Source organism: Cydia fagiglandana, chromosome 18 (genome assembly GCF_963556715.1).
Source record: "Cydia fagiglandana chromosome 18, ilCydFagi1.1, whole genome shotgun sequence".
NCBI lineage: Eukaryota > Metazoa > Arthropoda > Insecta > Lepidoptera > Tortricidae > Cydia > Cydia fagiglandana.
This window is the reverse complement of record NC_085949.1, coordinates 12,090,712-12,105,039: the sequence shown is the minus strand read 5'-3', so window position 1 is coordinate 12,105,039 and position 14,328 is coordinate 12,090,712. Positions and strand designations below refer to the sequence as shown.

The window sequence follows — 14,328 nt, the reverse complement described above, 5'->3', positions numbered from 1 at the left end:
TTTTAGTACATAGAATTTCGTTTCTGTAAGGACCGCAGTTCTAACCTAACCTAACCCACTTTTCTAATAGCATTTCGATTCTGTGAGGGTGACAGTTCTAACCTAACCTAACCCACTTTTCTGATAGCGGTTCCGTTTTGTGAGGATCGCAGTTCAAACCTAACCCAACCCACCCAAATTACGTAGAATTTAACGTACCTATTATAACATAACAAAAAGTACTTTAAATAGAGATGCCTATTTGTCAAATTTGCGAAGTGACAATTTTGACCAAACATCTTTTTGGAATATAATATTAGACAATAAAAAACGTTTGCTAAATAAGTTTTTGTCCTAATAACATTTGACAAAGTAAAATCATGCCAAATGATAATTTGACCAAATAAATTATATGCGAAGTGTAACTTTGCTAAAGGTTCCTTTGGGAAATGAAACTATTGCGATAAGTTTGTTGGGAAGTGAAATTTGGCGAAATGTATTTGGCCGAAACGAAAGTACACCGATTTTAGTTACATTGCGGACTGTTGGTTACGTCCAATTCAACCGACCAATCAAAAACCGCAATGTAATGAAACTCGCATGTGAGTTATCGCATCGTCTAAATGAGCCCTTATTCTGTGGTAGAGTGTGAAGAGGCAGGTGTGGTGTGTGATGCAGTCAGCAGCAATAGTTGCTAAGCGGGCCAGGTGTCCAAAATGATCTTGACGCTACTTTATTGTTAAGAGAATAAGAGCGCGTCAAGGTAATTTTGAACACCTCGCCTGCTTAGCAACTTCTGCTGCTGACTTTACCTTGACGGGGCGCAGCGCGTTAGTGAGCTGCAGGCCGAGACTCCGCGCTAGGAGCAGCGGCGGCAGCTCCGCGCTGTACAGGCGGTGCAGCGCGTCCACTGCCAGCTGTGTCGGCACGTTGTGGTAGAGCGTACCTTGACGGGGCGCAGCGCGTTAGTGAGCTGCAGGCCGAGACTCCGCGCTAGGAGCAGCGGCGGCAGCTCCGCGCTGTACAGGCGGTGCAGCGCGTCCACTGCCAGCTGTGTCGGCACGTTGTGGTAGAGCGTACCTTGACGGGGCGCAGCGCGTTAGTGAGCTGCAGGCCGAGACTCCGCGCTAGGAGCAGCGGCGGCAGCTCCGCGCTGTACAGGCGGTGCAGCGCGTCCACTGCCAGCTGTGTCGGCACGTTGTGGTAGAGCGTACCTTGACGGGGCGCAGCGCGTTAGTGAGCTGCAGGCCGAGACTCCGCGCTAGGACCAGCGGCGGCAGCTCCGCGCTGTACAGGCGGTGCAGCGCGTCCACTGCCAGCTGTGTCGGCACGTTGTGGTAGAGCGTACCTTGACGGGGCGCAGCGCGTTAGTGAGCTGCAGGCCGAGACTCCGCGCTAGGAGCAGCGGCGGCAGCTCCGCGCTGTACAGGCGGTGCAGCGCGTCCACTGCCAGCTGTGTTGGCACGTTGTGGTAGAGCGTACCTTGACGGGGCGCAGCGCGTTAGTGAGCTGCAGGCCGAGACTCCGCGCTAGGACCAGCGGCGGCAGCTCCGCGCTGTACAGGCGGTGCAGCGCGTCCACTGCCAGCTGTGTCGGCACGTTGTGACGCTGACGGGACGTCTCGTACTTCTCTAGCCAGGAGTTGTCACCTGGGGGAATACGGAGTGTTAGAATTACCCCCTTATTCATAAAACTTTACGGGCCTGATTTAGTTAAATTATGTTTAATCCTTTTCTTACAAATAAATTAGTCAAAATGACAGATAAAGACAAACAATTATGAGCTAATTGAGGTTTGTAGCGCGTTTATGAATAAGGGGGTTAGAAGTACTAAGTAGAGTTATTGAGTGTACAATTCTAAAAAACTATGCGCGTTGGAAGAGCTTTGTTACTAGCTGAATCGAAAACATTTTTTTATTTATTTATTTAGGAAACAAACAGTCACATACAAATATGTTTAAGCTTGTAGATATACAAAAAGACCTATAGTTCCATTAAATATAACATATAGATATGGTAATAAGTAGAAACAGGGCTAGTTCGGTTCTGCCTATAGACAGGAAGATACACAGAAGTAACAATTGGATACACAACTCACAAAGTACCAAGTATCGATCATGCTTACAAACGTACATACGTACATGACAGTTCAAATACTTCAAATGATGTATTTCTTTTGCCGCTATAACAGCAAAAAAGTACGGAACCCTCGGTGCTCGAGTCCGACTCGGACTTGGCCGGTTTTTTTTATTCATTCAGCTTACATAAATCAAGTCCAGTGTAGATGGCGTCGGAGAGATGCGCCGCGAGATCGCGCACGTCGCCGAAGCCGAGGTTGACGCCCTGCCCCGCCAGCGGGTGCACGCGGTGCGCCGCGTCTCTGCAAACATTCACCAATTAAATAAATAAATCTTACTTATATTATAAAGCTTAGAATAAATTTAAAAGTGGAATAAATTACTGTCTTGGGTCTAGTACTATTATATGTGTCTTGGGTAAGACTTGTCTTAAGTAAGTTCTTAAGAGCCAAAAGGAGTGGTAATTTCTCCATACAAACGTACTCGACTGTTTCCTCCGTGGGTTTTGATGCTAGAAAAATATTTTTTTCTCAAACATGCAATGAAATATTGATGTTATGTTCCTTATAATAGGCTGCGAAGTATGACGTTTCAGGTGCGGCTAGGACAAAAGGTCGTTAATGGAATTTCATACACATCTTGCAGGCCTAGGCCGGCAAAGTCCTCTTTTTTAATTTTCATTTCACAGATATTTGTGACACAGCATCGTGGCATTCATCCATTAAAAAAAACTAGAGGCAGTATTTGCTTTATGGTTCGTAATGACACTCTGCCACTACGACTATAAAAAAAAAACAAAAAACAATGTTTGCTATAATTTGCAGTTTTATTTGTATAAAATCAACATGAACTTAATAAATAATACATTCTATAATTTTATAATTTTAAATTATAAATTTAACTACACAAATAAAAACATTTAAAATATTTCATCTAAACGTTAGCGGTAAAAAGGTCTACTCAAACACGCGTAGTTATATTTTTTAAATTGTTATGGAGGTAAAGTTAAAAAATATTCATTCTGTTTTATTGGATTTATGGTGCGTTGTGGATTTTTTGACTTTAATATGAGTTCCGAGGAAATAATGAAATTAATATTAATTGTAATCGTAGGTGTTGGAATTGGCAGCGTAAGCAGAATTGATTTTAAATAACTTGCTGCCTCTGCCGCCAAGTCAAAGACGAACTATGTATATGGTTGCTTATGGCAATTTTATTATTTGAGAAACTAAGAAAAATGGCTTACAGTTTATTAGAAACAGTTTTGTGGCATATTTTAAATGAATGTAACTACAAATTCGTCAACACTGTGGAAATTATACTTATTTACTCCATGCATACAGCAACGATGTATGTGAAACATGATATCAACATGAAAGACTATGTAAACTTATGTGATGAAAACGACAGTTAGACGGATACAAGGCGAAAAAATCAAAGATACATGAAAATATACGGGTAGTAAAAATACACGACTCGTGTAAAACATACGCGTGATAATGATATAGGTACGTGTTGCTTATATTTTGGGTGTAGTTTACTTTTAGTTTTTTCTATAAATAAAACTTGGGTTTCGTGGATTTTTTATTTTATTTATTTCATTGCATGTTTGAGAAAAGCACTATACATACCTCGGCGGGAAATGGGGTTGCCCGCGCTCAGACCTATCCGGCCTCGCTTCGCTCGGCCGTCTATATGTCTTCGGCCGGCAACCCCTTTCGTCCCGGCCTCTGTAGTAATGTACTATTTCAACACAGATTAATATTGTCAATATCTGTGTCGGACCGTTTTGCTTTTTTAAATATTTTTGTTTTTTAAGGCGCTAGAGCCCTTAAAAATGGCCAAAATGGCCTCATTGACTATGCCGCAATGAGAGGCGTAGTATTCAAAACTGATATCAATTAGCCAAGAAAGCAAAACGGCCCGACACAGATAATTTTATAATCATTTAGATTTCCAAATTTGGATACGATTGGTTAAGTTTTGGAGGAGGAAACAGTCGAGTACTAAACCTCGATTTTGAGATTTTTACGCAGGATTTTTCGCCTTGTCCTTATCGCACTAGTTTTAGGAGCCGTTTCCGTTAGCGAGACGGGTATATTTACCTAAAATATTTAAAACTCAGCTCCTGTTTCGTCTTAAGTCGTGGTATTAAGGTAGATGTCGCTAGGGTCCCCTTGACCCGCAATATGGTGGAAAGATTTGCTGGCTATGGATGAGGTCTTGGAGGCTCAGATGGCAGAGCGCTGGAGTATCGATCCAGCCGTGAGTTCAAGTCTCACCCAAGACAGTAATTTTTCCACTTTTAAATTTATTCTAAGCTTAGTAGCATCGTTAGCAGACGTTCCTGCTTGTTAAAAATAAAAATAAAATATTATAAATATGAATAATACGATGTTTTATTTTATTTTATTTTATTTATTAGGAAAACTTACAGCTTGAGTAACTAGTTAGGTATGTTTTAATTATTGTTCTTCAACCACGAACCTATTCGGCTGAAATCTAGCATACAAATAGCTTAAAAATAATTGGGCCACAGGATACTATTTACCTTGAATGATTATTCCTAAAGGAAAATAAAAGGGGAATGACGTTTGTAAGCTTAGCGCTGCGACTTATCCGCGAAGTATACTATCCGTCCCTCTCTAATGAATATAGTAAGAAAAATGAATCCAGACATTTTACCCACGATGTCATACTGACTTAGTGTAGAATGTCGTCCTTGCAAGTACTTGCCCTATAAGTGCGACACCGGGAGCAATGTACTGAGGGTTAACTTGTGCAGTTAACAGCGCCATCTGTATGACCCTTTATACACTTTATCGAACCCTAGACGGCTTATCGATAATCGATACGCATCCAATAAGGGTACATAGTTCCCTATTCAGTCCATAGGTGGAGCTGTAATCAATAGTAATAGATATAGGCTAGTGAATTTAGATGTAATTGTTTTATTTTCCCAATATACTCCATAAGAAACACGTAGTTTGTCTCTGACTCCCCAAAGATCCTCCAACCTCCGCCCACGTGCCAACCGAGTTATATGCCCAAACCCTAGATGAAAGGCGGCTCGCGATGTCGCCGCGATCTGATAGATTGGAGGCGGTAATTGCCGCGCCGTACCGTTTAGGAAAACTTAGTTTCTTCAAGCATCAGCTTCATGACGTCATAGTGTCTATAGTATCTTAGGATGGTACCTATAATGGCTAGTATCACTTACCCTATTAGCGCGACGCCCGGAGCGATGTACCGAGTGCTATGTCCAAACCCTAGAGGAAAGGCTGCTCGTGATTTCGGCGCGATCTCCCGGACTGAAGGGGGCAACTGCCGGGCTGTGCCGTCCGGGAGACCTAGGTTCTTCAGGCACGAGCTCAGCCAGGATGTCATGGTGTCTACGGTGCCGCTGCGGGGGTATTGCTTCCACTGGGAATAAAATGGATATTGTTATTGTACAGTCGCCATCAGATATATCGGAGCGGCCAAGGTGTTCACAATATCTGAACACGCACTCTAGCGCCCTGACAATAGAGGCGTGTTCAGATATTTGTCAGCGCCTTGACCGCTCTGACATATCTGATGGTGACTGCAAGCCTCGACTTAGAAATAATTTAAAGGAAATTCCTATGACAGTGTCATCGAACTGTAAAGGGGCCCACAAATTACCCGTTCGCCGAACGATACCAGGCTGTCAGTTGTACGGAGCTGTCAAATTTTGCGTTTAACAGACAGGCTGATATCGTCCGGCGAACTGGTAATCAGTGGGCGCTAATCACATGATCGGGATAATCATAAGGTCATATTCTATAGAAAAATATGTGATGCTTTTTTGCCAATAAAAGCGACCATTATAGGCAAAACTAGCGATCAATTTTATTAGAAAATTATTAATAGTTCCCAGTGAGAACATGTAACTCGTTGAAATCTGACTTGACCTATTGTGGAACACACGAGCAGGCTTTGTCTGGGCTTGAGGGGTAAAGCCACGGGATCAGTTGTTGAATTGGTAAAGTATTTACCAAGGCATCGTTCAGCGCATCGACGAACTGTTCCTCGGGCAGCTGCAGCAACTGCTTGGCGTGTTCCACGTTGGTGGACCACACTAGCGAGCTCTGTCTGGAGTTGAGGGGCAATAACGCTACGGGACCAGTGGGGAGGAACCGCTGCCATGCTGTTGTGTTTTCAGTTTCCTGGAATTTGATAAACAGTTTGTTAACAGGTTATAGTAATAGCCGTCACAATATCTTTACACAGTGTGAAAAAGAAACGACTGGACTTAACGATAACCGTAGATTAGTTAGTTAAGACTGCATCGAGCAAAATCAGCGAAAAAGGCAGTCACCGTTTAGTCGCTAGCGTTCACATCTCTTGATAAAAAAAATTATAATAAATGTCATTAATATCCCAAAGAGTGTGTTTACAACGAATCACCCTTGAAAATCTGAAATGTTTTACAATATAATAAATACACTTATGCAAAGTTGTACCTAAAACGTGATGAACGAGTGTCAGCGTTTAGTAAAATTTGTATAAAAAAATCGATGCTCATGCTATAAAATCGAGTGATTTCGAAAGCCAGATAACTGGACTACAACGAATCAGGCTTTTCCTATTTTTCCTCTTAAAGGCTACAGTGAAATTCAATCGTAAACGTAAACTTTCGTATAATTTCCATACATCCGCCATATCTGTCAAATTCTCCTTCTCCTCAGATGCCCGTGGATGCCCGCTGTGGGCCGTTGGAAGCGGACGCGTACTTCTTTTTTCCAAGTTGACAGTTCGATTTGGCATATATATTGACAGAAATTCATGTCCGTATACGAATGATGATACCAGTGAAAAACTGTGTTCAAAATTAATAGGGTAAATAAATAACGTCACACGGAGATCTAGAGTCATTAAAATTTCGATTTATTTTTATTCACGAGTCATAATACTTAAAAAATATGACAAATTATTTAATAAAATATATTAATACAACCAAATCAGTATAATTAGCTTCTTCCTAATTCACTTAAAATGAAAAAAGTTTGAAGATTTGTTATTTCTTATTGGAATAAATTTTCATTGTGCTGGTATTCATATTACGTCATTTTAAAAACATATATGACATAATGTCAATATACTAGATAAACAATTTATCAACAAAATTCTTCACATTTTAGCCTAAACAATATAAACTATTAAAATTTTATTTATGAAGACGAAGCAATGTTGTTCACATAATTTCAGCAATAAAATTCTTAGTTTCAACCAGTTTTGTTGCTATTCTAAGATCTATCATGTGCTTTGAAAGTTAATGCAATGATATATCATCAAGAAATTGAAATCAAGACTCGACCTGCAGTTTCAGCGGGTTTTTGTGGCTATATCATCAGTTGAAAGAACGATATTTAAAGCCAGTGGCATCGCAGTGGTCTGGTTTACGAGTACCTATATTGGTTTCATGTGACGATGTTTATATAAATGTATCTATCAAACAACAACGTGCTTTTATTTCATTGATATTCGGTGCAAAACGATAACTCAGTAACGAAATAAAATTATCAGAAATGAATTTGGGTTTTTTCAGTGAACGTTTATATTTATGAAGTCGTTTATGAGGTCTTATGTCTTATCGGCGTGGCTTTGGCCTTTGGACATTTTTGTAATGCTTTGTAATAAGGTAGGTGAGGTATCTAAATCCCTAATTGTAATAGCTTTTTTGAATGAATTACAATTTAATTATTTAAATAAAAAAGTGGTCCACAAACATACACATCCGCTTGGTCCGCTAAAATAATTTAAGTGCCCTACATAATAGGTATATTTAAGATTAACAATCAGTAAACATCATTAATTACGCTCAAATGCTTATGTTTCAGTACAAATTGGGTGAAATATTTCCGACATAAAACCTAAAGGTAAAAGTACAATTTGCTAAGTAAACTGTCAATCTAGATTAATTATAATAGAAAGTCTTATAAGTTAGCTTACTGAAGATTTTGAACAACAAATAGGTACTAAATAAAATACAATTTGTTTTTCCATGACTCATGTAGGCCGTATTTTACTATAGACCATTTTAAATCTAAGATGAAATTAATTCATGATAAAAGCTAATAAGGCCCGGTAGTATTTTCTGTTATTCTTGAACTTGTACTATGACTAATTGTAAGAAGGCCCACTGTCAGTGCCAGTAACAAGGCCCGGTTCCGAACCAACATGGTATGTTTTTTTTATAAAATGGATTTTTCAAAAGCTGTATTAAGAAACATGAACTAACTAACTAACTATTTTGGCTCAGCGATCCAAAGAGAGTCTTGGCCTCCGAAACGAGAGCGTGCCACCTGTCCCGCTCCTGCGCAACTTCCTGCCAGTTACTGACGCGAAGCTGAAGTAGATCCGCCGCCACACTGTCTTCCCAGCGATACCTGGGCTGACCCACCGGACGGCTACCAGTCGGACGTCCCAAGAACGCCTTCTTGACAGCCCGATCCTCTCCCATTCAGAGTAGGTGACCGAACCAGCGAAGTCTGTGCGCTTTCGTTTCGCCGATGATATTGGGTTCGGCCACTAACTCCTCGATCTCGGCATTTTTCCAGATCCTCCAGGTGCCGTTATCTCTCTGAATAGGTCCCAGGATCTTGCGATAAACTTTTCTCTCTGCTACCAGGAGCTGACCTTCTTCTTTTAGTGTTAGGGACCAGGCCTCACAGCCATACATTAGGATAGGCCGTATAACGGTTTTATATATCCGTAACTTTGTATGTTTGCTGAGAAGCCCGGACACCAACACTTTGTGGAGGGCTGCACTGCACCGCAGGGCGTTTTGGATGCGTATTTTGATCTCCTCCTCTCTGGTGTTTGTGTCGGTAACAGTAACAGCAACAGTAGCAGTGTAAGAAACATGAACAAATGAGAAATATATATTGAATTGGTTTGGTCATAATATCCTGATTATTAATAAAACTATTTCAGTTAATATAAAGGTGGGCCTTATATGCCTCACCTGACCTTATTCGTTCACATTTAGATCCTATAACTATATTTGGTCACTTTGGCCGTCACTATCTATTTGATGCCGATTGTACTAACAATTAAAAGTACAGCTCATATGTACTTTTACCTGTACTGAAACTTAAGCATTTGAGCGTAATTAATAATGTTCACTGATTATTAACATTACGTGTTAAAGAACTGTGTCCCGATTTGGGCCATGGTGCGTCCATTAATGAATCGCATACTAACGGATAGAGGTTTACGAGTACATTCACAGAAAAATGATTATAGGCAACCCAATACTAGTGGCTTAGTTGCCGTTTAATGATTCTGAATCTGAAGATTCTTCTTGGATACTGTCAAATCTTATAAAATATGTCACCCATTTCTGTTCATGGAGGTTTTATTAGTTGTGTTAGATGCCTTGCATACCGTTATTACCAAATAATGGGCTGATAAGGCCCGGTAGCAACGAGATCGTACCGTATACCAAAAATAAGGGAAGAGGGGAAATGGTCGGCTCCCCGGTCCAATCTATGCTATATTTCTTCATGCTCTTAGCAACTAGGGCAAGTTATATATCATTTTTGTATAATCTAGGGACGAGGAATTCAGTTTTTAAATAATCGTTATAGGTATGTATAACGATTCATACAAATAAACTGATTTTTGCACAATAAATGAATATTATATGTATTTTTTTACAATCACAGTGTGGTGATTTGTACTAAATAAAAAAATTGTTAAATTTTGCTCATTTATTCTCCATTCTAAAAAGTATCACTATAAAATAGGCACTCATATATTTTTTCTGAATAATAATTGTGGCACCGCACGTGGCAAGTCAAACATTAAATATTGAAATAAAATTAAATAAAATAATCATCTGGCATTTGAAAAGTGTGAATACAATGTTTTTATATTTTACAGATAAATTACAGGTGATAATTTTACAAATGAAATGAGTTTCTGCCACCAGTGCCACCCTATTATAAAGCCTTAGAGGATATAACCAACGGAGACGCCATGTCTAAAATTTTCGGTACAAAATAGTCTGCCGTTTTTTGCGGGGGAGGGGCACATCAAATGTATAGGTACGTCAAGTCAGCCAAACGTCAGTCCATACATATGGTTGACATGTGGTTGACCATTGGCCGCCTATTTTCGACAGAGGGGAACGCCTGTTAATGGCGGCTCCATTGTTAATTACTCCGAGTATAAAGCAGTAGACTTTTTTAATAATAAGGTATGCCCACCAAATACGCTCATAAGAACGATATATTCTATCGATATAGGCTATGAACTATCTAATGATATACAGGGTGTAATCGTTAAGTGTAGTCAGGCTATAATTCCGTAAATATAACAGATATCAGAAAATTTCGAATTGATATAGAGAGCGCGTAATCCAATGAGTAAAATACATTAATATTTTTATTCATAAAAGCAGAAATATCCCAAACATTAACTTTAAACCCTCCCTAACTCCTAAATATTTAGTACGATGACTCACCCCTCAAAGAACGTTGGTGTCGTAAGAGATAAAACTGCTTGAGATTATTATTTAATAAACGGTAGTTTTATTATTCTATTACAGTTTACTATCGCAAATAATGAATCTCAAGCAGTTTTGTCTCTTAGGACACCGACGTTCTTTGAGGGGTGAGTCGTCGTACTAAATGTATGGGAGGGTTTGAAGTTAATGTTTGAGATATTTCTACTTTTATTTAAAAAAAGTTATAAATGTAATTTTACTCATTGGGTAACGCACTTTTGATATCAATTTGAAGTTTTCTGATATCTGTTATATTTACGGAATTATAGCCTGGCTACACTTAACGATTACACACTGTATAAGTTACTTCAGGACGCGCCATGGACCAGAACCCATACTATCCGGGACACAGTTCTTTAATATTATGTAGGGCTAAAAAGGCCCTCTGTCAGTGCGGGTGACAAGGCCCGGTCCTGGGCCTTATTGAACGTATGAGATGAAATCATCATCATCATTTCGGCCTATATACGTCCCACTGCTGAGCACAGGCCTCGTCTCATGCGCGAGAGGGCTTGGGCTATAGTCCCCACGCTAGCCCAATGCGGATTGGGATGAAATGAGATGAAATAGTACATTTATATATTTTAATATAGGTAATTATGAGTTATTTGATTTCCCAATAAGTTTTAAGTAAGCATCACTTACTGACTTACAAAAGTATAAGTGTAGTACCTGAATTTTATTAGATGTTTTTAAAGCTTTATTATTAACAGAGCTTTAAAAATTAAGTTATAAGTGAAATTAAATAAGCGTCTTTAGTTGTAAAAAAATATGTTACAAGACCTATAAGTAATAAAGGGATAATTTTAGATATAGTCCACTTTTTTCGAGTAGATAGATGAGATGATTTCTTATATTTTTAATAATAAAACTCCTAGGTTTAATTCGGTCTGTCTACAAACCGCATACCTACCATTGCCCACCACCACACTGTTAACTGACAGTCCGCAAACCTTATTACAAAAGGCATAAGGTCCACCGATGGACAGTTAAGAGCGTCGCCGTTTTGAACCTATCTTAATACAAAAGTCAACAACGAAAATAATTAATTACCTAATACGTCACATACCTATGACATGACATGAACAAACAAGGAAAGCTATATATAAAAAAGTGTTTTTTCTCTGTCTTCTCACAAAGGAAAGCTGTGACAGTTTGAATTCCTCAAAGAAGGTTAGTAGTTAACACTAAACTCGAAGCAGCACCTTTAAAAAAACATTAGGGGTCACTGACCTGTCCCAGTAAATTGAGGTAGTGTGCGTGAGCTGCGTTTGTGTGTGAAATGGGGTAATTTGACAGAATCTGAAAATTTACCCTCCTCTACGCCCTCTTAAGTACACTGGAGAGGAAATGTCGTACCATCATGGCCCACACTCTAAACTGTCCGTTGGTGGACCTTATGCCTTTTGTAATAAGGTCCACCGTTGGACAGTTAAGAGTCTTGCTGTCTGTACTAGTGATGTACGGAGTTGAATAATTCTAATTACATAGGTACCTACCGATCAGAATTGCCCCCAAAATACGAATATTAATCTTTTACGAGTAAAATAGCTGCGTGGTGGAAGAATATTCCACAAAAATGTAGATTACAAACGATTACGAAACAATAATGCAAATATTTCAAAGACAAAATCTTGAATTAGTTAAAATTCGGGTAGTTTCCCTTAGCCAACTCTAAAGTGGCAACGACGCCCATCTGGTCGGACTTCCATCACAAGTATTGCAGTCCTATAGCCTCGCGCATAGGGGATGTAAATTGAGGCCAGCATGCCTGTCATTTTTGGAGCACATAATGTTCGACTGTCAGTAGATTACCTCAGCTAGCTCCAATGTGAACGACGCCCATCTGGTCGTAGCTCCACGATAAGTATTGCACGCCCATAGCCTCGCGCATAGGGGATGTAAATTGTGGCTAGCATGCCTGTCAGTTTAGGAGCACATAATGTTCGACTGTCGGTAGATTGCCTCAGCTAGCTCCGATGTGGCAACGACGCCCATCTGGTCTATGAAAGCTCTACGAAAAGTATTGCACGCCCATAGCCTCGCGCATAGGGGATGTAAATTGTGGCTAGCATGCCTGTCATTTTAGGAGCACACAATGTTCGACTGTCAGTAGATTACCTCAGCTAGCTCCAAAGTGGCAACGACGCCCATCTGGTCGTAGCTCTACGAAAAGTATTGCACGCCCATAACCTCGCGCATAGGGGATGTAAATTGTGGCTAGCATGCCTGTCAGTTTAGGAGCACATAATGTTCGACTGTCGGTAGATTACCTCAGCTAGCTCCAATGTGGCAACGACGCCCATCTGGTCTATGAAAGCTCTACGAAAAGTATTGCACGCCCATAGCCTCGCGCATAGGGGACGTAAATTGAGGCCAGCATCCCTGTCATTTTAGGAGCACATAATGTTCGACTGTCAGTAGATTACCTCAGCTAACTCCAATGTGGCAACGACGCCCATCTGGTCGTAGCTCCACGATAAGTATTGCACCCCCATAGCCTCTCGCACGGCAGACTTGGCCCCGTCCGCGCCAATCTGTAAACGTCAACAACATCAGTCAGAGCTTGTCTCGCAGGCCGTGATATGATAGAGCGCTCGAGTTTTACTAATGGCAGAAATTGACGGTGTATTATGTCACGTCAATGCGCGATAAACACAACCACGACTGCAACAACTTTAAAGTGATAAAAATATCAAACTTGTACAACACTATAAGATAATAGTAGTTTATGTGACTGCTACATAATGAGAGGCATTAAAATACGAGTGTGGGTTTAAGAAACGAACGTTAGTGAGTTTCTTAATAGGATCACACGAGTGTTTTAATGCCTAATTATGTACAGTTACATACACTACTTTATCTAAACACATACTTAAAACTAACTAAAAGATAAACTGTACGTCAAATGGTGGTGAATGAAAACTTTTTTCACGCATGTCACACATCCTTAGTTTTTTTAAATTTTAGACAAAAGAATGAAGTCCCTATTCTCATGTCACTCGAGATCAAATGTCGTGCGGTTTATATTTAAAAAACATACTAAATTGACGTTTCGTATCGATAACTGTTTTAATATCTATGGATACTAGAATAGAGACCTACTTGAGTTTTGACTGCTGTTCCAAATTTAAACTCATAACCTACAAAAATCTATAACGTTATGTACATTAAAGTACAAATTTTCCTACTACCACAGTTAAGAAAGTTCTCATAGTAAAATTGATTGTAATAAAGTTTGTCATTTCCTACGGTTTCTGAACGTATTATAGAGCACTAATGACATGTGTGTAGATAAAAATAATTAGTGGTTAACCTTAGGTGTTCGGTCATTATTTTAGGCGTTTCTCTCGCCTGAGTCATGTTCCGGCGGGTACTCCTACTAATTTACGAGTACTGACAGTACTGTACTGTAAGCAAATTCGGCCGTAAGTCGGTGTATGTCATCGCGCAGTTATCCAATGTACACATCTTGTTTACGTTCAAAAGCATACTTATCATATTGCACAACGGGTGCAAGAGTAGCTAAACTCGCTTACAATGGTCGATAATTACATATACTATACTAATATTATAAATGAGAATGTGTGTCTGTCAGTGGCGGCGCGTCAAAGCGCGCAAGCCGGGGCTAATTTGGCTTACATATTTCCTTTACAACTCTGCTTAAAAGTCCAAAAACAGGCAAGCCGGTAGGAATCGGCTTTTATGGACGCGCCGCCACTGGTGTCTATCTGTTACC

The 14,328-nt window shown here is 39.9% G+C and overlaps 1 protein-coding gene across 1 annotated transcript in view; it reads right to left on the bottom strand.

Moving 5' to 3' along the window:
• Positions 1-972: 972 nt before the first annotated feature.
• The window catches only part of LOC134673621 (ubiquinone biosynthesis monooxygenase COQ6, mitochondrial), a 33,369-nt gene continuing 20,013 nt past the window's right edge, over positions 973-14,328 (bottom strand). The window contains exons 4-10 of the mRNA XM_063531620.1: positions 13,019-13,126; positions 6,073-6,243; positions 5,277-5,479; positions 2,243-2,358; positions 1,407-1,628; positions 1,200-1,327; positions 973-1,164 (exon numbers count right to left, since the gene is read on the bottom strand). Coding sequence (XP_063387690.1) covers positions 973-1,164; positions 1,200-1,327; positions 1,407-1,628; positions 2,243-2,358; positions 5,277-5,479; positions 6,073-6,243; positions 13,019-13,126 — 1,140 coding nt within the window. The remainder of the gene's footprint in view (positions 1,165-1,199; positions 1,328-1,406; positions 1,629-2,242; positions 2,359-5,276; positions 5,480-6,072; positions 6,244-13,018; positions 13,127-14,328) is intronic.